The sequence below is a fragment of the Amblyomma americanum genome, chromosome 10 (assembly GCF_052857255.1).
Source record: "Amblyomma americanum isolate KBUSLIRL-KWMA chromosome 10, ASM5285725v1, whole genome shotgun sequence".
In the NCBI taxonomy this organism is placed as follows: domain Eukaryota; kingdom Metazoa; phylum Arthropoda; class Arachnida; order Ixodida; family Ixodidae; genus Amblyomma; species Amblyomma americanum.
The window spans coordinates 35,625,418-35,650,431 of record NC_135506.1 but is presented as its reverse complement, the minus strand read 5'-3'; the positions used below and the strand labels follow the sequence as shown (position 1 = coordinate 35,650,431).

Sequence of the window (25,014 nt, the reverse complement as noted above, 5' to 3'; positions counted from 1 at the left end):
ATTGTGCAGAGCAGGCATGTGCGATGTGGGAAAAGCATTTGGTTCTTTCCCTTCTTGAGGAGATGAACTCTAACTTTTTTTCATTCTACATCGCCACCCTTATGGTATTGTGAAAAATGATGAAAGGAAGAGTATGTGTAAATGCCCACATAGAGAAGGTGAAAATGTGAAAGTGCATTTGCAGTGACCAGCAGCTGCAGGAGACGTCGTCGGCGCTGCCGTTGCCCAAGGGCCAGGCAGGGCTGGAGGCTGAGCGGTACCTGCTGCCCTTCGAGCTGGCCTGCCAGTCCAAGTCACCGCGCATTGTCATGACGGCGCTGGACTGCATCCAGAAGCTCATTGCCTACGGCCATCTCACGGGCCACCTTCCGGACCCCATGGAGCCGGGCAAGCTGCTCATCGACCGCATCGTCGAGACCATCTGTGGCTGCTTCCAAGTGGGCTTCCGTTTTGTGTACAGTCAAATCTGGCAGTACTGAAAACCTAGTGCTGTGAAAAATTTAGATTCTTTGATATGCTTTTTTGTTGTTTGTTGGCCCCCTTCAGGTGCAAATTATTATCCAAAAGAGGAAAATGTTAAAATTTTCAGGTTTTACTCGGGAAGGGGCATGCCAGGACTGCATGTAAAAAATTTCCACCCTCCCAGATTGTTGGTTATGCAGCGTGAATTTAAATTGGCTCTAAGGTCACAATTGCCCTGCTTTTGCCTCATGTCTTTCATAAGCAATTATTATGTAAACAAATTAGCCCATTTTGTGCATTTTAAAGCTCTCACCTTTGCAAAACAAACAGAAGAAAATGTGCACTCATGGGAGTCTTGCCAGAGCTCCTTCTCAAGCATCCTTCTTATAATTGAATTTTCGTGTCTATTTTGCATAACCAACTTGAAATGTTTCTGTGGAGGATTTTGCACATTTTGGCACTTTATTTAGTGCCACATACCTAAATGCACATTGCGCCTTCTGTACGGGGATTTGACAGTACTCGTGATGCGTGAACAAATGTACCGTGAAAACCGGACAATAGGTCGGACCGGAATATACGTCGACCCCCCAACTAACCAGTTCTAAAAATGAAAACAATCTTTTTTAATGGGAAAAGTACCGAAAGTCACCCTTACATTGAAACAAATGTGACTAAACAGGTTGCACAATGGTGACAGTATTTATTCTCATTTAAGTGGTGCTCATATGTACACCCGGCCAATTTTTTAACAGTATCGCGCTATCATCGACCCGCGTGTTTGTCAGCACCTTATCGTCACGGCACGGAGCGGCGAAAACAAACGAGGTACGCGCATGTGTACACATGCGCTTACTCTCGCTTCTTTCGCCTCTCTGTGTCGTGATCTCTACCACTTTCATGCGGATGCATTCGGCAGTCACAGGCAGCGATCTTGCACGCAGCTCCCGGACGAACTCCGCAACCTTTCCTTGTAATTCTGGATATGCTGTGGTCCTGCCCATGGAATGATGTTTTCTTCTGGTTGCTGCAAGTTGTAATATGCAGCTTCTACCTCCGCCAGTACCGAATGTTCTTTTCAGGTGATCCAAATTTGCACTGTGCCGCCAGGTTGCCGTGAGCTTCCGCGTACCCAGTCGCGTTTTTCTTGAAGGCGACGGTGAATTGCCGTCGTGTTCCGCTCATTTTGAAACAAAATGTGAAAAGGCGGCCTTTAACCAAAATAGCTTTGCAAGAACGGAAACGCAAAATGGAGGTGCCACGTCACCATGCCGCGCTGCTGCTGATGGCGATGGTGATGGAGGTTGTTACTTCAGCCGCCCATTGTTGCAAGACTTCGGTAGTTTTTACCCCAATGACCGTTATATAAGACGGGGGTCTACTTTTCGCCATGGTTTCTTTGAAAAAAAGTTCGACCTATATTCCGGTTTTTACGGTATACACAGCCCCTGAAGGTGTTAATATGTTGTTAGGCACAGTGAGGACAAATTTAAGTTGGCCTGTATTGGTTGATTGTTGTGCTTTAATGACAATTTCATTTAAAACAAGGCTTTTATCATCTAGAGACTACCATAAAATTAAATACAGGCATTGCTGCCAGCGGCCACTTTCACGAGCAACCTTCATTTTAATTGTTGACAGACCTGCAGTTGTTGAAATCTTATATTATTTGCTTTCCTAAAAATTTCAAAAAAACGTGCTCCAGCTGGTCTTAAGGAGGAACCAGGCTCTTGTGTCCCTGACAAGAAACAAACAGCAGCTTTAGGAGCTACTGTTTCTAGGTTTTAAGAGCATATAAACAATTTGGGGCAGTTTACATTTTGCTATTGAGAGATGTGGCAATCCACAAAGCTGCACTTTTGTGCCCGTTCACTGTGCAGCTTGCATTTCTACAGTCTGTGCGAATGTGTCATCGATGTTCGCAGTCCTTCACAGATAGAGTGTGAAAGCGGTGCCTTCTGTGTTCTTTTTAATCGTCCTAAACTGAAGGTTAGGCACTTTATATCACAGGCTGATGTGGATATTACTTACGGTAGGCTACATGCATCTCAGTAAGTAGACTAACAAACAGTATTAGTTAAAAAGTAACTATTCAGTATTAGTTAATCTGCCTACTAGTTAGCTTGTCTTAGCTGTGTTCTGATCCGCTAAACCGCTGGCAATACTGTGCTGAAAAAAAGCGCTTTTCAAACTCCAAAAGCCTATCTCTAAAAATTGCAGAATGTCTTGGTTGAAACACCTGGTAGAGTGCATTGATGCCTGCTTCTACATAATTGCAGCCAGGGAAGACTACAACTCTGCAAGCTGATGACGGCAGGGGACAAGTTCAGATCTCTCTAGAGCACTGTTTAGTTGAGATGGTATGAAATGAATGAGTCATGCTTAGGTGAGGAAACAAAAAAAAATTTTTGAGATGGAGGCTTAATACTAAGGGCGATAACATGATGTGCAAAATGTGCCAACAGATGGAGAGAAACGAGAACATGTTTCATGCAAGATTGCTTGGCAGTATGATGCGCCTTAGCTGTGTAGCCCGGGCCTGAGTCATGCCGAAATTGCACATTGGGGGAATACAAAGCAGCCAGAACACATTTAGTCCAGTTAGCACTCTTATTCATCGCTACACATCTGAAACAAGCCTGCGGTACTCATGAAAAGCACTGCAACCATATTGAACTTCTGGTGCAGGTTGCCAAGCTAATTTTACTAATGGCTCGTTATTGACCTAGCCATTCATATTGGCTTTTGTTTGTCTAGGTAAGACACTTGTGGTCGACCCACTGGCAAAAAGCTACCAGTATCCAGTATGCATTGAAATATTGTCCTGAGACAATTGGTAAAGCACCCAATTCCCTGGGGCGGAAAATTTTAAGTTTCATGAAGTGAGAACAAAGAATCTTAAATATTTCATTGGAAGCCTCGTGCATGGTGACATATGCGGCATTTTGTGCAGAAGTGGTCACATGCATCTTATGGCCCAAGGTCGTTTAGAAGCTGGCTTTTCCGCATAGCTTATGAGCATGGTGGGTTAGCTCGTTGTGATAATATTCTAGAGCAGGAAAAAAAAAATCGTGCTGTATTCGTAGTTTGGCTCCAGATATGATGTGAGGTGTTTTTGGAAGCAGGTGACTGAAGAAAAAGAAAACTCATTATATTTGTGAAAATATGATAGTATTGCTTTCCACAGGCACTGGTATTGTGGCTTGTCCCATAGAAGCATGCGGGCACTTTGCTGTTAGAACCGCAGCGCTGATGCGTTGGGATAAGGAGCAGGCAGGCCAATGTTACGTCGTTTGCTACCAGATTCTACGTCTCGAGAAAAATGTAGACGATTGATTTAATCACATCCGCTACTGACGTCCACAAGAACAATATCATCAAAAGAAAGACTGAAAGAGAGTGTGCTGCTAACACAAAATTGTGCAAAAGATTTTAAAATGCACGCTTTTCATGGAATTGTGGAAAACTAAAGGCCTTAAAGGGCAGGTGAAGAGGTTTTAGAATTTAACGAGTTTAAAGGGGTAGAATGTGTGAAACATGGAGGTTATGCTTGCGGAGTATTTTTGTGCTAGGGTTTGAAATGGTCACGTAATCGCAGAATAAATCCGCATTGGTGGTCAGGTTTCTCTGCAGTGCTCAGTGATGGGCAGAGGCCGCAACGATGACGTCACATGGGGCAGTGCTGCGTTTTCAGCTAATAAACGATTGTTACAAGGAATTAAAGCAACGCCGCTGACGGTGAAGCCCACGAAACGTTGTTTGGCGGTGTTGGAAGGCTCACTGCAGCTCGTGCGCGAAGGTAGCGGACATCTGAAATTTCGGCAACAATGACGTCATCACGAGTTTCTCCGCACTTCTCTAACATAGTGAGGAGAAGCCTGACTATCGCTGCAGTTTTAATCAGCGATTACGTCACTATTTTAAATGCTGGCGAAAAAATACTTGGCATGCCTTACCTTGAAGCTTCATAGATTCGATTTCTGAAGAACCTCTAATTCTCAAAAAACCATTTCAGCTTCCCTTTAAAGGGATAGTGAACAAAAAATTTGGAGCTGAAATTTCTGGCCCAAGTGATAGCTTTGGCACTGAGATGACCAAAACAATACTCTTTTTGTACAGAAACGAGTGGAAAGTAATTATTTGAATAATTATTTCTTAAACCGCCGCACCTAGCAGAAATTTGTGAAATCTCTGACAGTACGGATGTGGTGTCATCCCTGCCCATCGTGAGCCATTACCTGCACAACGGATCGCATGAAAGGATGCATTTGACATGCTGTTGTACAGTCCATTTCATTTGGCCTCCTCATGTCCACTCATCAATATTCTCTGCTTGCATCTCGTGGTCCTATACATTGGGTGGTGTACTTTCCTAATTCAGTAAGAATTAGTAGAAAATCCCCATCGCCTGCAGTGACAACGAATCAAAAAAGCAGTATTTCGCAGAGACTGTACCAGTCTGATTCTGGGCTGGAGCGGGTTGTGCTTTGCCTGATCTCCAAGAATTGTGTTTTTATCTGGCTTCCACTTATGATGCCGCACCTAAAGCACTGTTTGACTTTTGGAGAGAGAGAGAGAGAGCAAACGTTTAATAAATATAGAGGATGACCTTTCAGAGCCAGTGTGTGCTCAGGCAAGGTTCAGCATAAGCACCATATTGGGGGTACTGGCACTATCGGCACTGTGAAGGGGTACTGTGATGGATCGCTGACACGCGCATGAATCATAAGCTTGTACTTTTATACGTGGCACTCGGTTAGGTAGTTGTTCATCGGAGTCAGTGTCCTCCGCTCGTGCCGACACTCTTACTTGTACTTTGTGTCCTGCAGTGCTTGAAAGCACAGCCTGAGGCAGGGAACCCTTAACCGAACACTGCCAGCCAGCTTGCCTATGGCTTTGCTGAGGGTAGGCTTGACATCGTGTTCTCTAGCTCATAGCCCGGAGCGCGCGCTGATTGCGGCCTGGCGGCTGCTCGCAAGACATCGAAATTACAGACATCCGCTCAAAAATAACCAGAGTGGTGACTGTATACTTGAGTAATCATATCTTAAGAATAACAAAATGTGGTGCTTTCTCAACACTTTGATATCTTCAATCAGTATCCCTTTAACGATGAGCATCTCCAATATGGCACAAACCCTCTTCTGCCGCAGGGTCCCACGACAGATGATGGTGTCCAGCTGCAGATCATCAAGGCCCTGCTAACGGTGGTCACTAGCCAGTGGTGCGAGGTGCACGAGGGTAGCGTGCTGCAGCCTGTGCGTACCTGCTATAACATCTACCTTGCCTCGCGAAACCTGGTCAACCAAACGACGGCCATCGCCACGCTCACCCAGATGCTCAACGTCATTTTTGCGCGCATGGAGGCCTGCTCGGCCTCCGCAAATGGCGCCAATGTCACCACCACCGCCACCACTACCATAGCCGGCAGCGGCAATGTGCAGATCACGTCGTTGCCCGCCACAACCATCACAGCTCAGAATGAGCTGGGCACGGCTGACACGGACTCTCGCCACTCGGACAAGATAGGGCTGCCGCAGGACATGAAGGACCAGTCAGCAGAGAACTCAAGGTGATGTGAAATTCCTGGCATAGCAGTGGATAATTGAGAATCACTTAGGATATCGTGAAGATATCCTAAGCGAGAGGACCAATACGAAATGGGCATGTGCAGGGAATGTAATGCGAAAAACTGGTGGTCACTTAGGGTAAAGGAGTGGACTTAAGGAACGGTAAATGTAGGAGGAGGTGGGTGTCAGGTGGATGGATGAGATCGGTAAGTTTGTGGGGATAGGGAGAGCTGCAGCTAGCACAGGTCTTGATTAATTGGAGGGATATGGGAGAGGTCTTTGCCATATGCAGTGGATGCAGTTGCTTTTATGATGATGAGTATTTCGCGGTGAACCCACAGAAGCTTTTGTAACTCAGAAGCCATGAAAAAGCCCCCTTTTCTTGCTGCCTAGAGGTGTGGCCTGACACTTAGGCTTGCAGTGTTCATGTTGTGTTGGGATGTGCAGAAGGCATCTTTCAGTTGCTTGCTTGCTTAAGACTGCCTTGTGCTTAGGCATTTTCATGGTTTCCTTGTTCTGAAATTTTCTTTAGGCAGCTTCGTGTGCTTAGGTGAGCCGAGAACCCGCAGAATGGTGATGTTGTTGAGTGCACAAAATTCATAATGATTTGTGTTTGTTTCCTCAGCACAACTGAGAATGCAATTGCTTGCTTGTGTTAGTTCTCTTGTAGGCAAGACATGGGATTTTGCTTCTGAAACTTGGGCTGAGTTTTAATTTTATGTCGCAACTTTTTGCTGGCAAAGCAAGCACAGTTTGAGAATGCTTGTTATGTATGCGTGTCGTGGCATAATTTCATTCTTTCAATGGTACAATACCCCAATGTCCTGTTTCATCTCCCAGCTTGGCTCATAGTTTTTCAAATGCCAATTTTCTGCAAAAGTGTTTCAAAATGCAATTTAAAAGGCAAAACACAGCCTGGGAAGATGGCAAATTGGTCACATGCTGTTAATTCTTGATATAAAAAAAAATAATTTTGAGCAAAGGAAATCAAACTGCTGTCTTACACAGAACACGGTGCTAATCCATTAGGAATGAGTGAGCCGAACCGATAGGAATGAGTGCTCCTAATTGTGCACTTATCCATTCTTGTGGAATTTTGGTCACCAGTTCTGAATGCTTAGAGGAGTATAGATTCCTAAATTTTGGGTGTATGTTTTCTTGTCTGTAATGATGCGTAAGGCTTTATTATAAATGGATGACTACCTGGTATTCTCCTAGGACCGCTAAATAATTTATAATCACATTTCTTTCTCGTGCTGTTTCGGTTTTGGTTTCAACAGCCGAATGAGCACTGTGACGTCAACGTGCACTTACCGAAAGCCAGGTTACTGTACTGTTGAAAGAACGGAACCATGCTGGTGTGCATTCAAGCAGTGTGTTAGTCGAGCATGGTTTGTGCTGTCGAGAGCATTTTGCATTCTTCAACATAATATATATATATATACCATATTCCTCAGTATAATATACTCTTCATCATCATCATCAGCCTGACTACGCTCATTGCAGGCCAGATGCCTCTCCTATATCTCTTTGGTTAACCCTGTATTATTTTCATGTGCCACTAAACCTCTGGTATTATTCGGTGTAGCCACAGCTGGCACAGAACTAGTTTAATTAGATATCATTGTTGCGTTTGGCATTAGCAGTTGTTGTGGGTCAGCTTACCTTGGCTGATGATGCTGATTGCCCTGCATGTGACAGTATTGCACAATTTGAAATTAGGTTTCCTGCATAGGATACTTTCTGGGTTGTTGCAAAGCCAGGAGTGCATCCTAGCCGAGCTTGATGTGAGACATAGCATTTTTTTGTACCTTGTGCAGCTCACCAACTCCGACATCAATCGCTGAGCCTTCACAGACCCCACCTCCCCCAGCATCAACAGCCGCTGAAGATAGTGCTGCTGAGGATGATGACACCAGCAGTGTGACTGACGACCGGAGTCATGGGGTGAGTCGTCGTGCTCAAATAGAGACTAAAAGTTCCCACCATGTGCTTTCCATTAACTGTCATGCAGATTCTCATCTTGTGTGAAATTCTTTAAACTTTCACTAGACTTCTCTTAAGATGAACTTGAAGGGACTATGAAAATTTGTTGTTATTAGCCGATGATCTTAACAGATCTTTAGAATAAGATATGTAAACATGCTAGGTGTGTCCAAATAATGTGTTACTTGAAAACATAGAATAAAATGGCCTTTCATCGAGAGGATGATTTCAAATAGACCATTTATTGCACTATGCATGAAGTGAGCTGAAGAGTAAGGGCACAAAACAAGCTCATAATATTGTTACAAGGTGGCAAGCCAAGGAACTGGACGACATGATGACAGATGAAAATATGATTTAATGGCTCCGAGCCTAGTGCAAGCACTCCATCCTGCGCCACTGCCTTCTTCTTCGCCTTCGTAACATGACCCGGGTCCTCTGAGCGATCGTCCCGATCGATAGCTTGAATTCTGAATCGTGAGGTGACGATAAGCATGGTCAGAAAGGAAAGAAGAAGATGAAAGGTTTGCCACCTAGATGAATGAGATGATCTGATGAACAGTTGCCCCCGGAGCTTCAGGTCCAGCGGTCGGTTGCCCACAGCCGAAGGTTAAGGAATCTCCGGACAGCTTGGGCGGGGGTGCAGTCTTGGCGACGGGGCAGGGGAAAGCGGCTGGTCGGTTCTGGTCTGGTAGAGCTGGGGTTGGGCCGGGCAGCGGATTTCAGGTCGCCTCGGCCGACGACGAAGGCAATTAGAAGGCGGCGATGCTCCAGGTACCAGGCTGATGATGTGTCACTCCGCACCTCCACCAAATGTTACGTGGTGGCAGGCCAAGGGACAGGAAGACATGATGATAGATGAAAATATGATCTAATGGCTCCGAGCCTAACGTGAGCGCTCCATCCCGCGCCACCGCCCTCTTACTTCGTCTTCGTAACAATATACTACAGTATACCCCCGCTATAGTAAACTTGTATATAGTAAAGTAAAACTGAGGTCCCATTTTGCCTTTCATAGACGACGGTACACTTTTTCTTTTATAGTAAAGATTTTTTTTTTACAAGACATGGCTATAGTAAAGAGATGAACGCCGTGAGATGTACTTCCTGCAGAATAATGACATCGCAGCACGCGCGAATTTTTGGATTGTGAGGCGAATGTTCGGAGGCAAATGTATATCAAAGACGATAAAACGGCGATTTTTGAGATAGCTTCACCACCAAGCTCAGGAGTGCGAGGAGAAGCCAACTTTTCGAAGGCCTTGGGACCGTGAGGCAAAGTGTGCGTCGTGCACGGAGGAAAAAAAAAAAGCAAACTTGGCTATGAACAAAGAAAGAAGGAATCTCAATAAGAACAGCAGTCAGAGGTCCCACATAAAGGTCTCGCACCCCACGAATATGTCAGCATCGCATGTGGGTCGACTCCCCCAATCACCGACGGAAATTTTTGCACAAAGTCCGCCAAGCTTAAATGAGTTTGGTAAAGCTTCAGTGCACTCTCCTTTCATGTAATGGCCTTGTGTGTAACAAGAATACATACTTTGAAAATTCAGCCTTATTTTTGTGTGCCAGTAGTATTTCAAATATTAGCTTTGAAAATTCGCTTTTAATCTGCTCTGGACCATAGAGCCAATATTCGCACACCCCTAGAACAAAGGCTACTGTTGTTTTCACCACCTTCATGGCAGCCGATTGACAAATGTCTGCAACAAGCATCCTGTGTTCCGATTCCGAGGTGCTGTGTACAGGTGTGAGAGGTGTGAACATCTGGCTATCAACCTTTAGCACTGTTATATCTTCCATGGCACTGTTGATGAAGGCATGAAAATGTCATGAGCTTGTTGCACCACCACCAGCCATTTATGTGGTGTGGTGATGCCTGGCAATGGAGCGGGCCCCACTTGGTGCTATGGAGTTGAATATTCCATCTTTTGGTGCACGAATTTTGTATATGAAGTAAAAATTGTACTTGCTTGCTGGAAAAAAAATGTTTCAGAGGTTCTATATAGCCAATAATTTGTTTTTGTGTCCATGTTTGTTTTATCGAAATTCGTCTGTAACATTACAATGAGTAGTAGGTGTTGTGAACGACGTGCAGGAGCTGGCTGGTGTCACTGAGGGCTGCTTTAAGACCTTTGCGTTTCCCCTACAGGAGTCCTCTGAAGAAGTTGTAGCTACGGTGCTGCAGGAGATCCTGAGCCGGGTGGTTGCTGGTTCTGGTGATGCGCCAGCGACAGGTGCAGCGCCGTCCTCCTCGTTGCTCCCCCGGGCAGGCTCCCAGGAGAGTGTGGCGGCCAGCGTTGAAGGTGTGGGCTGCACACCCGCAGTGCAGGCCCACTTTGCCCATGTGGTGCAAAAGGACGCCTTCCTGGTGTTCCGCTCGCTCTGCAAGCTCTCCATGAAGCCCCTTCCCGACGGGCAGCCCGATCCCCGGTGAGTTGTGAGGAATTTTAAGAATTCATATCATACCAAAACTAGTATCAACTGTTATGTCATCTAGATTCTACTTTATAGCTGTGATCCCCAATCCCTGTGCAATAAATGCATTTTTTGCTGCCAAAAAAAGTGCCAACAGGGCCGCAAAACAACCAAACTATGGAATTTTATCGAGAACAGCAATCAAATGGAGTGGTTTTCAGTGTCCCTTCAGTGGCCTCCTCTGGGGCGTTAGAAGTGCAGTGTTGGTGTGGGTTCTCGATAATTTCATTTGGCGATGTTGTCATTAAGGGCAAGGGAAGTATATGAAATGTACGAGCCACACATCAAGCACGCATTGCGTGCCAGCATGTTTTCTGCGAGCTTGCATGATAGAAAGGCTGCATTGTGTGTTCCATTCGATTAGTCACAAGTCTTTGTTCCGGTTCTTGTGCAACACATGAATGGTTTCTTGCACGTGCAGGGCAATTATGACTATACATTACTGTAGAACCCTGCTCTTTCATTCCTGGTTGTTTTTTTTCTGGCTGCTACGTTGCCATGAGCCAGTTGTGCTGTAGCTCCTATAGACCTCCTGCATGTTTGTAAACAAGCGAGGTGGCGCTGCAGTCGCTAGCGAGCTCGTGGTAGGCAAAAGGTCGGGGAGTGGCGTCGCGGATAGGTGTTGAGCGCGGGTTTTCAAGGCTTGTAGGCGAGTTTCCAGTTTCTGCGAATCATAGCAATGGTCGATGCTTCCAACTTGTAATTTGTTGAAGTACACGAGCTCGCGTTGGCCACGTGCGGCCTATAAAGAGAAATATTTTGCCACTGTATTGTACATATGGTTAGCAGTAAACATGTAGAAAGCGTTCCTGCCGTTTATTTATGCGCTAGGCATTGAATAAAACAAGTTTTGACACTCTGCACTAGTGTCACTGCACTAGTTTTGCACTCTGCACTAGGACAATAGTGAGGGGAAGCGCTGGCCTTGTTTCGTCGGAGCAGACATGCGCTTATCGTCTGCTGACATACGTACGTGTCGCGCTGTGCGAAAAGTGGGGACAGCGTCGTGTCCCTGATCTCCTGTCTCGCTTAGAGCTGTTTTTAGCCGCACGACCACGCACCAGCCAGGCCGACTTGTCCTCTTGTCAAGCTGGTCGATTTGGTGAAAATTTTTGATTTCTAGAATTATTTTCTTTCCTAGCCCCGAAGTCTAGTTTCGGGATGAAAAATTATAGCAAAATATTGAGTACAATATTATAAATTACGCTTTTTAGAAGTGTGGTCGTCAAAAATTGTGAGGTAATTTCTTTGATTTCAGTGCCGCATTTCTTTGACCAAAGCGAAAGCGAAGATGCCATAAACGAGGGAATGAACTTTAAGGTTCGTTTTTTGACCTCTCACATTTTCTGCGACTGGATCACTCACCTTCGTAATTCGCATGAAAATCAAATGATTCCATTTGTCGCAAACTATTCCTGAGACGTTGAGGAGCGTATAAATCTCTTGATTTTTTTCCCTACACGTGCAGTAAGTATACTGTGTTAGTTATTTCTTGTAAGAAACGTTTTCATGTAACTATGCATGCATAAGTACTGATAAGTACTGATATATACTGAAAAAACTGCGCACTATCTACTCAATTATTTGAGACCTTGGGGGGACTTGACGACGGTGTTAATTATAATTACCCAGAAATGCACCAGGTATAGCTATAAATATAAGGAATTACTGAAACTAGCGTAGGAATTTCATATTTGCACCAAGTTTAGTTACATATTGCAAGAATGAATAACGAAAACACTTTTCATTGCCGCGTCCCCTCTCAATCTCGCCACGTGTCTGTTAGTAGCACGCCTGCGGCTGCTTCTTTCCAAACAAACTTCGCGATCATGTACTACCTCATGAAACATGACACATGCATGATGCAATGAAAAAGCATATGGCGTTTAGCACACTAAGGTACGCTATTCTAAGCACACCAACGCGACCGCGCAAGATTGACACAACTTACCAGACTTCTTTCTACTCGAATGAAATACTTACGTCGTCATATCAAGAAACAGTTTCAAGTAAATAATAAATGTAATAAAACGCGCCATTAAAACATGGTGTGCTATTAACAAAAAAAACGCATTCCTTGGGGGCGAGGGAACCTGTCGGCGCCCCGTGCACTCCGGCTGAAGGTGATAAGTACGTGTGCAGCTGCATATGTCTTTTTTTTCCTTGAGCAATTATTAGCCTACTATCCTGAAGTTCAGGTGAATGAACGCAGTAACTTGCATGCTATTAAGTGCATTGAGTGGCAGTGCCTATCGACTCCAAGACTTCGCGCTTTACTACCGTGGCCCAATGGCTGTTAGCCAGTTTCCGAATGCGGCATTTATGCGCGAGAAACCTATCGAGGCTAGTTTAATATTTTTTATGCTACTACGCGGATCCAGCAGTGACGCAGCTGGTCAATACATGCTGCTTCTGCAGTGCACAGGCTTGAAGCAGCCGCCGGTAGCTGCGGCAGCTGCGGTAGGCACTGGCAAGCGGAACCTGTTTTGCCTACCATGCGAAAGTCGCTGCTAACATCAGCGCCACCGCATCTTCGTGACGTCGCGGGGTGAAGGAGGTCCATAGAAGCCCAAGGAATAAAAAACATGGTTATTATACATTGCAAACTGTGTCAGCGTTCCTGCGCGGTGCATCATGAATGTCACCCTGCAAAAGTGCTTTACTCCATGCCGTCATTTTGCCAGCCTATTTAACTGCAGGGTTCTGCTTTATTGTGAGTTACAAATTTCTACATTAGTGCAAACAAGCAAGAAACAGAACGGCTGATAGCAGATGCAATATGTGTCTCCCATTCTTTATCCTCACTTGAATCCGATGTGATGTGAACCAGCCAGAGCTCCTGCCATGCTGCCTTACTGTTGTCTCATGCCTGTCGCATTTGATGTGGCATTTTAATTTTTAGTGTTTGCCAATTCAGTTCACTTCCTTCTTGGCATCTGTGCAGGTCCCATGAGCTGCGCTCCAAGGTGCTCTCCCTGCAGCTGCTGCTGCTGATCTTGCAGAATGCGGGGCCCGTGTTCCGCACCAACGACATGTTTGTCAACGCCATCAAGCAGTACCTGTGCGTGGCGCTGTCCAAGAACGGCGTCTCATCTGTGCCCGAAGTGTTTGAGATCTCGGTCACCATATTCCTGGCTCTGCTGCAGAACTTCAAGACCCACCTGAAGATGCAGATCGAGGTCTTCTTCAAGGAGATCTTCCTCAACATCCTGGAGACGTCCAGCTCCTCCTTTGGCCACAAGTGGAAAGTCATTCAGGTTTGTAGTTGGTCTGGTTGCAGCTACCTTCTTTATGGACTTTTTACAGTGCCATCTGTGTTTTATTTCACAGTATATTTTTTAACTTTGTGAGCTTCGCTGCATTTGTCTGGTACTGTTCAGGGCGATTTATGGTGCTCGATGTTACATTGGTCTTCCTCCCTTGTCTTGCTTGCACGGACAGGTGCTGACGCGCATTTGTGCCGACGCCCAGAGCGTGGTGGACATCTACGTCAACTACGACTGCGACCTGAACGCAGCCAATATCTTTGAGCGACTGGTGAATGACTTGTCCAAGATTGCACAGGGGCGCCAGGCCCTGGAGCTGGGTGCCACCGTGCACCAGGAGAAGTCAATGCGGATCAAGGGCCTCGAGTGCCTTGTTTCCATCCTCAAGTGCATGCTCGAGTGGAGCAAGGATCTGTACACCAACCCCATCAACAACACCACCGCCACCTCGGGTGGCGCCTCTGCTACAACCACTAGCACCGCCATGGGGGCCGGCAGTGGTGGCCACAACCTGGATGCACCTGAGGTATTGGACCAAAGTCATAGCCCAGTGCTATCGCATTGAACCCCTGCCTACTTTGACCAGGCGTAAAAGCAGTTTTTGCGTGCTGTTATTTTTTTGCCTTGGCGTTGCCTTGGATACCTACCATATGGAGGCCACAGTCACTGAAGCAAAAAGAACGCAGGGAATGTTAATGTGGTTTAATCGTAGTGTCGATTAAAATGGGACACTAAAGTAGACTCCCTTCAGGACCAGCTTGAAGAAACGATGATAATTTATCTTATCAGAAGTTCATCTTAAACAGAAGCGCCCTGAAAAAAACATGAGGATGCTCGGTGTGCCCAAATACATGTTACGAGAAATAAATGCATAAAATGGCCTTGCAGTGAAAGGATGATTGCAAACAGAACATTGTATTTTACTGTGCATACAGTGAGCTGAAGACTGAGGCGTGAAAAAAAGCTCACATTATCGTACTTGATAATGTAATTGATCTAGTTTTATTTTTCACCATCTCTTTTCGTCTCTCTCTCCCGCAGATCTGTGCATTCTTTTTTCCCTGAGTTTTGCCTTCCTCCGGCACACAGCGCTTTGAAGGTGCCGAACTGGATAGCTGTGCATCCCTGTCTAATCTCACTCCTCCCGAAGCGTAGCTGTCACCAACTCTACGAGCAGATACGTTGTGCGCCTATCTGTCTGCCACAGGCAATGCACGCACTGTGTTCACATCTGGGCATCTCTATGCCACGATAATACATATTGCAACGTCTCGTCAGTTAAAAATTCAGCCCCAGAATGTTCAGGCGCCAAGTGAAAAAGCGGATGCACTCCGTGCCTACACACCTTTTATTCCACCGTCGGCAGTGGGCAGCACTTGATATGTGCGTGAGGCCGAGATCTGGCCATGTCAGATCTCTGCGCCGAGCACAGGTGTGGAGATGGCTTACCTTTTCCTCACTGGCAAGAGAGCCTCCCCTCAAGAAAGCATGCTCCCGCATCTCTTAAGGTTGTACTCGCACAAAAAAAGTGACGGCGTAGGAGTTGTACATTCAGGTTGCAATATTAATATGCATGTGAAAGTTTATTACTGAAACTTGATTGCAAAGATAGCATATAAACTAAAGCTAAACACGTGAAACCAAGAGCTGAGCTACATTAATACACACTTATTGTTATGCTTAGGCAAACACAACCATGTCTTACTAGTTGCCTTTTGTCAGAATCAATTCATCTAGTTGCTATAAATGCATGCGTACTTCTTGAGTAGGCACACCGTTTGTTGTATTACTCAGGGAAGGAACGATGACAGCAGCAAATGCTTCACAAGAACAAGATGTTGGAATGCAAAGAAAGAAAAGGTGACTGCAACTTAAGCGCACACACCATGTGATTACAGCGGTGATAGAACTGCCGCTTAAGTGTCGTGGAAGCCAGGAAGTTAATTTGTAGGGGTATGCGAATATTGAAATTTTTTTAATACGAATCGAATAAGGCTATGAATCACAAATGATTTCGAATATCAAATCGAATATCTGTTTGGTAAACAGCCAATTGCTGCTGCCTTTATTTTTTTCGAAATACTGTATGGTCTTTGCAATTGAAATAAATAAAACTAGACTGGCTTAGCATCATATAAAAAACGTGATGTGCATAGAAGCGTGTACTACTTGATTAGACAGCATAACATTGTGCAGCCTGTAACGTGGTCACGCGAAATGAACTCCATAAAATGACACATGTGCTTGCTACTAAAAATAACGTGGCTGTCAACAAAACCTCATTAACTGGGAGTTCAAGGTTCTGGAAGAAATGCCCGGATTATTCCAAGGTTGATTGAAAAATGCCTCGCGCCTTCCGAAGAGAGAAAAAAATGTTGAAAATGTGAAAATGTGGTGAAGCTTTATGAGGAGGCTCCATTGCACGAACACCGAAAAACCCATAATCAAGGTTTCGACAAAATTCGTCGGGTCAGGCATGAGATGAAGTGAATCATGATCACTGACCACTGTATACAAGGAATCACATACAGGGAACCCGTATACGGTTCCGAAACGTCTGTACTTCTTCAGACTTGGTCAGTGACCGTGATTCACTTCACCAAAAAACCCGTGACAAGCGTGCAGTTCTGGCACACTGTAAGAACAACACGGATGTGATGGGAACACACATCGATGTCAGAAGAATGAGACTGCTTCAAAAAGCAAATAGAAATGATCAGCGATGTGCCACTCAGCGTCCAAAAGAGGCGTGGAGCTGTGCTCTGCTGAGGTGCCACTGGGCTACTCTATGCTACTGGTTGAAGTAATCTATGTACTGATAAATATACTAAATTGTGTGCACACAGTTATTGTCATATTACGACTTGCTTTGAATGAAAAGTAAATATCATTGTTAACGCTAGTGACAACCTGCACCAGACACCATCTCCATGGGCTGGTTGAGTACCAACTAGCAAGAGGCTTTCGCTATAATGGTGTTTACATCTGCGTTCACTGATGCTAAGAGAGCAGGGACATGGCTGGGATGTGGAGCTTTTGCCCTCGGTGACAATGGATGTTCCGGACTGATGCAGGACGAAGACCGGACGCTGGTGAGCCACGGGGGTTCATGCAACTCTCTCAACTCCACTGCGAGCGGGTGCAACATCCCTGAGCAGCTGGAAGTGCTGAAGCAGCAGAAGGAGATCATGGAGCAGGGCATCGACCTCTTCAACCGGAAGCCCAAGCGAGGGCTACAGTTTCTCCAGGAGCACGGGCTCGTGGGGCCCCGCCCATGGGACATCGCCGAGTTCTTCCACTCGGACGAGCGCCTTGACAAGGTACGTGGAGGCAGTTTTGAGAGGGAGCAGTGTTATTTGGGCTAACTTCCTGTGTGCCCTGCTACTGAAGTGAAGTGTGTGGGAAAAACATGAGCATAAGAGAAAGTGCTTCCTCCTTCTCCTTGATGGTCAACATAGAGCTTCACCCCATTGTTAGACATGCTGGGTAATGATGCCATTTGGGAACTACTGCAAGTGGGAAGCTTACAATCTATGATGATGCCAATATCATGGCAATCCAGTGAGATGAGGACGAAGCACAGCCACGGAGTAAGGCCAATCAGCCAGCAGTGGTGGCTGCGGCACATGGGGGAAAACGAAAATTTGCTGTAGATAGCGTGAACTACGCAGAAACTGAGTCACGTGACAATATGCTATGGCTATGGGCGTATCCTTGCGTCTTGGACCGGGACCGCTCTGATTCCAGTGCTTGTGAACAAGGTGGAGTCGAGGCAGCGATCATGCGCTGGCACGCTCGGTCAACAGAGACGGGAGGGGGCAGTGCGTTCTGTAAGGTCGCAGGGGTGCTCACTCTCCGCTTATACAGTCAAGCCCGCTTATAACGAACATGAGCGTCACGTGGCATCCGTTCGTTATATCCCGAAGTTTGCAGTAAGTAGACCACAGCTTTAATGACAGTTGCTTGTCAAAACACGAAATTTTTTTCTTTGCGAAAAAGTCCGTGATGGACGTCTGTTCTTGCAGTGCAGATCCTATGAGAGAGGTTTCCAGTTTATTTAAAGCAGAAGCGTGCTCTTTGCCAAGGCCCTTGGCATAGACAAGGTGTCTGTAGTTCTCTATATAGCCCATTGCTACAGGCGCGCTTATGGGTGCTGGCTCCGAAGTTTCATCCTCATCTGATTCCTCCACGTCAGTCTTGTCCCGCACTTCAGAAACGATGCCCTCGTTCATTATAAGCAAAAGTTCGTCTTAAGTGCGGCCGTTATATGTGGGCTGGACTGTATGAGCAGCTCCGAGTGTGCTCACCATGGGCTGTGCCATATCAGCATCGACATATCACTGCAGTCTACGTGCTGGGGCTAGCGGTGAAGGTTCCTTGCGATGCATGGCATAGTTACTGAAATGCCTCTTAAGCCTCATACGCAATGAAAAGCACTTGCTTACCGAGTCGTTCGCAATAAGCCACTACGCAGCAAGCGGACGCCAAACGGAAGAGGTTTGATGACAGCAGAGTCGGGGATTTTTTGGGGCTATATCTTAAGCGGACCTACTGCTTAAGCGAGTGGGCCTTAATGAGGTTTTACTGTATTAACAAACAAACGTGCACAGTTTTTTTCTGCTCCCTAATGTTTCATTGCTCATTTGCAGGAAATGGGAATATAATGTAAATTTTTGGTCCGAAATAAAAAATGGTTAAGTGAGGGCAGGGGTTCTGAATGAGTGAATGCTGACAGTGACGTCTTGAAATGCAATGCAGTATTATTTCGTTGCTGTACGTTTCATATTTTTGTCCTTTTCCTTCCTCTTCTTTTCAGAAACAAATTGGAGACTTTCTGGGAGAAAACGAAAAGTGAGTCATCTCTGTGTTCTCTTCTTGTGCTCCAAGGCATAAAAAAACCAAATGTTTTTTTTTTGTTGCTTGCTACGTGCATTGCTTGGTTTGGGGTGATGATCTTTTTCGTGGCACTTGTCATGCGATAGTTACCTTTATGAGCCTGCTAGTCAGTTAACTTGTATAGGTCACATTCTTTTTCTCAGTTTTTCGTCACTGCGACTTATATGCAATAAGACATCGTTAATTTAGACTCCGAGAGAGCGCAAAAAATTTCAAAATTATCTGAAGGTCAAAATATCGAATGCCCCCCCCCCCCGCAGTCATCGATCATTTATTCAGACCTCATGAGGCCCGCAGAAAAATCCAAAAGAACAGATTCAGAATAAAAGTAAGAAATTACTTATTTTTATGTACTACAGTCGAACCCCGCTACAACGAAATTCACAAGGTGCGCGAAAAATTTCTTTGAAGGGGAAATTTCGTTGTGTGGCGAAATCAGCCCAAAAAACTAAGATCTGACTGCACTGTTCAAAAATATCATTTATTTCCAAAAAATTCGGTCATCTTGACTTGCGTCCTTTTAGTGGACATGAGCGTCGTGGTGCGAGTTTCACACTCGGCCAAATATGGTACCTAGAGTAGCCAACTGTTGAAGATAATAATGCTGGCATTCCGCTAGTGGTGTGCTCTTTACGTACCAGCTGGTGACTCGTACGACATCCTGTCGCGTTTGTGTCTTTTCTTCATCTCTGCAATTGCTTTTTTGCAGGTTGAACAAGGATGTCATGTGTGCCTACGTAGACCAGATGGACTTTGCTGGCAAAGACTTTGTATCTGCGCTACGATGCTTCCTTGAAGGCTTTTGGCTGCCCGGTGAAGCGCAGAAGATCGATCGGCTTATGGAGAAGTTCGCTGCTCGATACTGCGAGACCAACCCGAAGTGAGAGGCCTTTCTCAGTTTTGTGTTTCTGCGTGCTTTGAACATATGCTAGACGGAATGTCTTTTTTTTATTTATGAAACGCAAAAATAAAAGACATCTCACAACACTGGCGACCTGAGCTAGGGTTGCAGGAGCTACTAGTGCCATGATGTGTAATACCTTTTCTGCTTGGTTGATACCCTGTGATTCTTTTCCCTTTGCACTTGGCATCATTATGGCCCATTTTTTGCCACTGTATTTTCTGAGCAATTGTTACCATTTTTTTTTTAGCGTGTAATTTACCTCGAAGAGTCATTTTGTTGAAAAAGACTAATTGCGGCATCATTTTAAGTGACACGGTGATGTCACAACACTGACTGTTTGAAGAGCACAGGGAGCACTAACAGGCTTTTTAAGTTTTTATGAAAGCTTTTCTGGCACAAAAAAAGGCCTTGAAGTTTGTGAGAAATGCACTGGAAAATACCTTGAGAAGCTGAAGTTCAAGTTTTTGGTGGAAATGTATACAGTAATACCTCGTTGATACAGCCCTGGTTCACAGTCCTGGTTACTGTATCTTTGATGCTAGTATGCTGTGTGGTGAACCGGCGTAAAAATTGTGGCCCTTTTGTTGGCCTAGGCAGATCGTTGCTTCATGTTAGAAGCATTACCAGGAACTGCTGGCTTTCTTCATTTCGTTGTTTGTAATGTTATTTATATGTTTGCATAAATTTATGACCATTTGCGCATTTTTCTTCATTGCGAATTGAAAAGAGGACGGACTTCACGCCTAGGAGGGTTGTTTGGTGCTAAGGTAGTTCACGCTGTGACTTTGCAATCAAGGGAGTGAATAGGCATGTCTTGAAATATAGAATTCAGGGGACTTTCCTTCCCAGGTGGGAGCTGATGTTATGCTCATCTTTTCTGTGAATTTTAAAGACAGTACTGTTGCACGTGTTTTCTCGTGTTCTGTTCCTGAATCAGCATTGCCCTGCCCCTGTTGTGTGTTGCAGCAATCGACTGTTTGCGAGTGCAGACACGGCCTATGTGTTGGCATATTCAATCATCATGCTTACCACAGACCTGCACAGCCCCCAGGTAAGCACTACCACTGCTCAGCTTCGCAACTTATCGCTTGAACGTTATTGTGTTGGCCACAACCAGCTACCAGCATTAACCAGCATTAATGTTATGTGCTGCATCCGTCAACTCATTCTTGTGCTCCTGTGCTGTCGCATGGTCGATGAAAGGCTTTTACTTGATATGGAAGGAAATAATGATAGTGAATCAAGAGGTGGGGAAGTTTGTTGAAACAAACTACCGCCCAGGAGAGCAAGCTGCCGGGCTAGTTGGTGATGCATGTTGTAAACTAGGAAGCGCAAAATACCGGACGACGGACAGAGTAAGGGACACAAAAGCGCTCGTGAACCTGTTTTTTGTGTCCCTTACTCTGTCCCTCGTCCGGTATTTTGCGCTTCCTAGTTTTCAAAACTACCGCTGCTTAGCCATGGGGTGTGATGAGTGGCCAGCGCTAGCTGTTTAATTGCAAGATCGTTAACACAATGGTGGTGCCATGCATGACTGCCACTCACCAAACACAACTAGCCGCAGTAGCCTATGGGCGATTCAGCAGATTTGTGCGTGAGGGGAAGTGTTCCCTGCACCATGGTCTGGGTAAGGGCCTTTGCTGGAAGGTAGCGTCGAAGGTAGAGTGTTCATAGGGTGCCTGTGCCCGAGTCTGCAGCTTTGTGCATATGTACTACATAATAGTGGTCTATCTTTTAGTGCATTAGCGCTGGAGCTTCCACTCAGGCTCTTGGCTGTTGTCTCTACGGTCCCCTGTATGATTTGTTGGTGGAGGCATTTGTGAATTTCTAGACTCTGTGGTGTTTCATTACTTTTGCTGTGCACTCATTGCCTGGCAGGTGAAGACGAAAATGACGAAGGAGGATTACATCAAGATGAACCGTGGCATCAACGACAGCAAAGACATACCTGAGGAAGAGCTGTCAGCCATCTACGATGAGATTGCTGGCAACGAGATCAAAGTGAAGACCACTGCCAGCCGTGTGACGGGAAAGCAAAGTAGGGAACCTCGCATTTATTCTGTTCTCGATTGGTCATGACGTGAACTTCTAGGGCAGCGCTGTTTATCAAAATGTTGTGCTGAATGTAAAGAGGGTCAGAAGAGTTTCAGACTTACCACCCTCCCTCGATGCAAGAAATTTTTAGAACTGGCTACCTATACAGTGGCTAATAAAGTGGCTAAAAGACCTCGGAAGCACTAAAAGAAATAGCATTTTATGATTAGCCCAAACTAGGTGAGCACAGTTGTCATTGTTGCCCTTTGCTCCCCGTGTGTCGTCACAGATGTATCAAGTGAGAAGAAGCGCCGACTTCTGTACAACATGGAGATGGAGCAGATGGCACGCACCGCCAAGGCGCTCATGGAGAGCGTCAGCCACGTGCAGGCCTCCTTCACCTGCGCCAAGCACCTGGAGCACGTCCGACCTATGTTCAAGGCACGTGTGCATCCTCTGCCTGTGTCGTTTCATAGCTGAGGAGCTCTTGGAGCCTTACGAGCTAGTTTAGTGTTTCACGGGAAAAGAAACATTGTAGTGTGACCGAAAAACTATATAGTTAAACCTTGATTAAACAAAGTCGGTAAAACTTGCAGTTTTGCTTCATGACATTGAAATTTCGCTGCATTGAAATCAGTCTCCTAGCATGCTAATGTTCCGCCAAAAACACACTGCAAATCACTGCAGGAAAAACGTTTATTTGCAATGAAAGTGGAGATGCTGATGTCGCAAGCCACCCCAAGCACCTCGTGGATGATGGGGGTGACGCACCCATCTTGTCTTGCTCAGTTTCTTTTATCTATTCCCTGGTGTGACGATTTGAGCATGCTGTTGCTAATTGGCATGCAGACATTTTCATTGCTAAGTTCCTTGAGCTTTAGTGTAATTTGATGTGATGTTTTGTGTAATTTGAGAGAGATGTAAAGAATTGAACATGGAGTATGCTTTATTGCTGAGGTCTAGTGATCTTAGGGTATGTTTATTGTCTCCAGAAAAATAGCCATTTTTTGGTTTTGCAGTGGAACATAGAAAATTCCAGTAGTAGTAGCATACATCGCATTAAGAACAAGCGCTAAAAAACACACACAGAGGACGAGACGAGACACACAGAAGGCGAGACACACGGATCAGTGCCTTCCGTGTGTCTCGTCTTGTCCTCTGTATGTGTTTTTTAGCGCTTGTTCTTAATGCGATGGATCACAACCAACTCGCCCAATCCTCAGTTCTTCTACAGTAGTAGCATACGGTTAATTTTTTACGGAGTTATTCAATGTGACTTTTTTTCTTGTTCCAGCTGGCTTGGACTCCGTTTCTGGCTGCGTTCAGTGTTGGGCTGCAGGACTGTGACGATCCGGAGATCGCGGCGCTGTGCTTGGACGGGATTCGTTGCGCCATCCGCATTGCTTGCATCTTTCACATGACTGTGAGTGAGCTCTGGCGTGGTGTTCTTTTTGCAGGCTGTGTTTAGGACAAGCACGGCTCGTTAAGAGATGGACAAGGCTGCTGTTGATGCAAGGTCTCCCCCACTTAGAAAACAGAGATAGTTCCAGCCAAATTGAGCACCTCTTTTTTCATGTTTTCACTTCTCTAAAGGTGCAAAATCTCACACATTTAGTATGACACTGCTGTGCACGATTAGGGTGCTTGCCTTATTTTGGGAGCAAAACGTTTGACTGTATTGTAAGCAAACGCCATTTGTTCTTGAAACTGTACAGCTCAAGCAAGCTCGCAGTTTTTGAACTAAGCGCATTTTTATCTCCATTGGGGATGCTAGGGTGGGTGCTTGCTCGCGATACTTTAAGATCTTGATATGGTAATGGCGCCGTCCTCTTGTCCTTTTGCTTGTGCATGTGCAGCTGGAGCGCAACGCATACGTGCAAGCACTGGCGCGCTTCACGCTGCTGACAGCGAACTCGCCCATCACGGAGATGAAGAGCAAGAACATTGACACCATCAAGACGCTCATCACGGTGGCGCACATGGACGGCAACTACCTGGGCAAGTCGTGGTTGGACATCCTGCGCTGCATCTCCCAGCTAGAGCTGGCCCAGCTCATTGGCACAGGGGTCAAGCCACGCTACCTCGGTGGCTCCGGCTCCGGATTGGCTCAGGCTGCGGCTGGCGGCGCCCATGGGGCCCTCCAGGACAGCGTGCTCGACCCCATGGAGTGTGAGTCTCTGTTTTATGGAACAGTGTTGGGCACTATAAGTATGGAAAAGTAGAAAAGATAGGCTATTTGGTGGTCGACGCAGATGGTGGAGTTATACAGGACACCACGGGTAGGATCAATTTCTGCGCTGTTTCGTTGACTATTGACTGACGTCTGCAGCCCTCATGAACATGATGTCGTGTCTTAGTAAAAGCATGTGCATCAACGTTTTGGGAAAACTTGCTGCTCTGAGTAAGAAAAGAAGTGAAAAAAAAAAGCTTCTGGACTGTTCTGGTGCACCACTCTTCTCTGTCCAATCTTCCTCAATGTATGTCTATCTCCTTGTTCTGTGTGGATTTTTTTCTTTTTCTTTGTGTTCTAGTTCTAGTAACAACCACATTGGAGCTATTGAAAACAGGTAGCAGAGGCATCGGGGTTTGAAGGCTGATATCTAACGGGCTCATTTCTTCTGGTGGCCCTAGTGACGCGTCCCGGACTGCCCATGGACCAAAAGCAGATGGCGATGCTTCAGGAATCCATGGGGGAGACCAGCTCCCAGAGTGTTGTCGTGGCTGTGGACCGCATCTTCACGGGGTCCACTCGACTGGACGGCAACGCCATTGTGGACTTTGTTCGGGCCCTCTGCCAGGTAAGAGGGCTCGGCGTGTTTACCTGGCTGCATTAAATTCTGGGAGCATTTTCCAAAGGTCTCATGCCATGACTGAGTCAATTTCACTCGCCCTTGCCTCAAAAGAAAAAAAAAACAGGTCCCCTAATAAGAAACCTGCTTTTCTTTTTTTTCTTTGCCATAATAAAGAAGAATGGAAAAAAAAGAAATGGAATAACTCAATCAGGCTTACACTCCTTTTCATACATAGCAGGCAGCGTTCTGGAGGCTGCAGAAGTAGTGCTGCGCGAAATCACATTACTCAACCCGACCGCGGCGGCTGCGTTTTTATGGAGGAAAAACGCTAAGGCGCCCGTGTGCTGTGGGGATGTCAGTGCACGTTAAAGATCCCCAGGTGTTGGAAATTATTCCGGAGCCCTCCACTACGGCACCTCTTCCTTCCTTTCTTCTTTCACTCCCTCCCTTATCCCTTCCCTTACGGGGTTCAGGTGTCCAAAGATATATGAGACAGATACTGCGCCTTTTCCTTTCCCCAAAAAACCAATTATTATTCAACCACATATCATTCGCTCTTCTTGAAGTGTCGGTGAGTGGACCAAAGCTAGGAGCGGTATAAAATGAAGCCGTAGCACTGAAAATTA

At 45.8% G+C, this 25,014-nt stretch overlaps 1 protein-coding gene across 1 annotated transcript in view; it reads left to right on the top strand.

Moving 5' to 3' along the window:
* The window catches only part of Sec71 (ADP ribosylation factor guanine nucleotide exchange factor Sec71), a 58,237-nt gene that overhangs the window by 9,472 nt on the left and 23,751 nt on the right, over positions 1-25,014 (top strand). Inside the window, exons 3-17 of the mRNA XM_077639455.1 lie at positions 185-437; positions 5,616-6,034; positions 7,853-7,979; positions 10,171-10,451; positions 13,441-13,753; positions 13,938-14,288; positions 16,837-17,082; positions 18,579-18,613; positions 19,368-19,538; positions 20,529-20,613; positions 21,441-21,600; positions 21,886-22,037; positions 22,891-23,019; positions 23,453-23,765; positions 24,228-24,394. Coding sequence (XP_077495581.1) covers positions 185-437; positions 5,616-6,034; positions 7,853-7,979; positions 10,171-10,451; positions 13,441-13,753; positions 13,938-14,288; positions 16,837-17,082; positions 18,579-18,613; positions 19,368-19,538; positions 20,529-20,613; positions 21,441-21,600; positions 21,886-22,037; positions 22,891-23,019; positions 23,453-23,765; positions 24,228-24,394 — 3,202 coding nt within the window. The remainder of the gene's footprint in view (positions 1-184; positions 438-5,615; positions 6,035-7,852; positions 7,980-10,170; positions 10,452-13,440; positions 13,754-13,937; positions 14,289-16,836; positions 17,083-18,578; positions 18,614-19,367; positions 19,539-20,528; positions 20,614-21,440; positions 21,601-21,885; positions 22,038-22,890; positions 23,020-23,452; positions 23,766-24,227; positions 24,395-25,014) is intronic.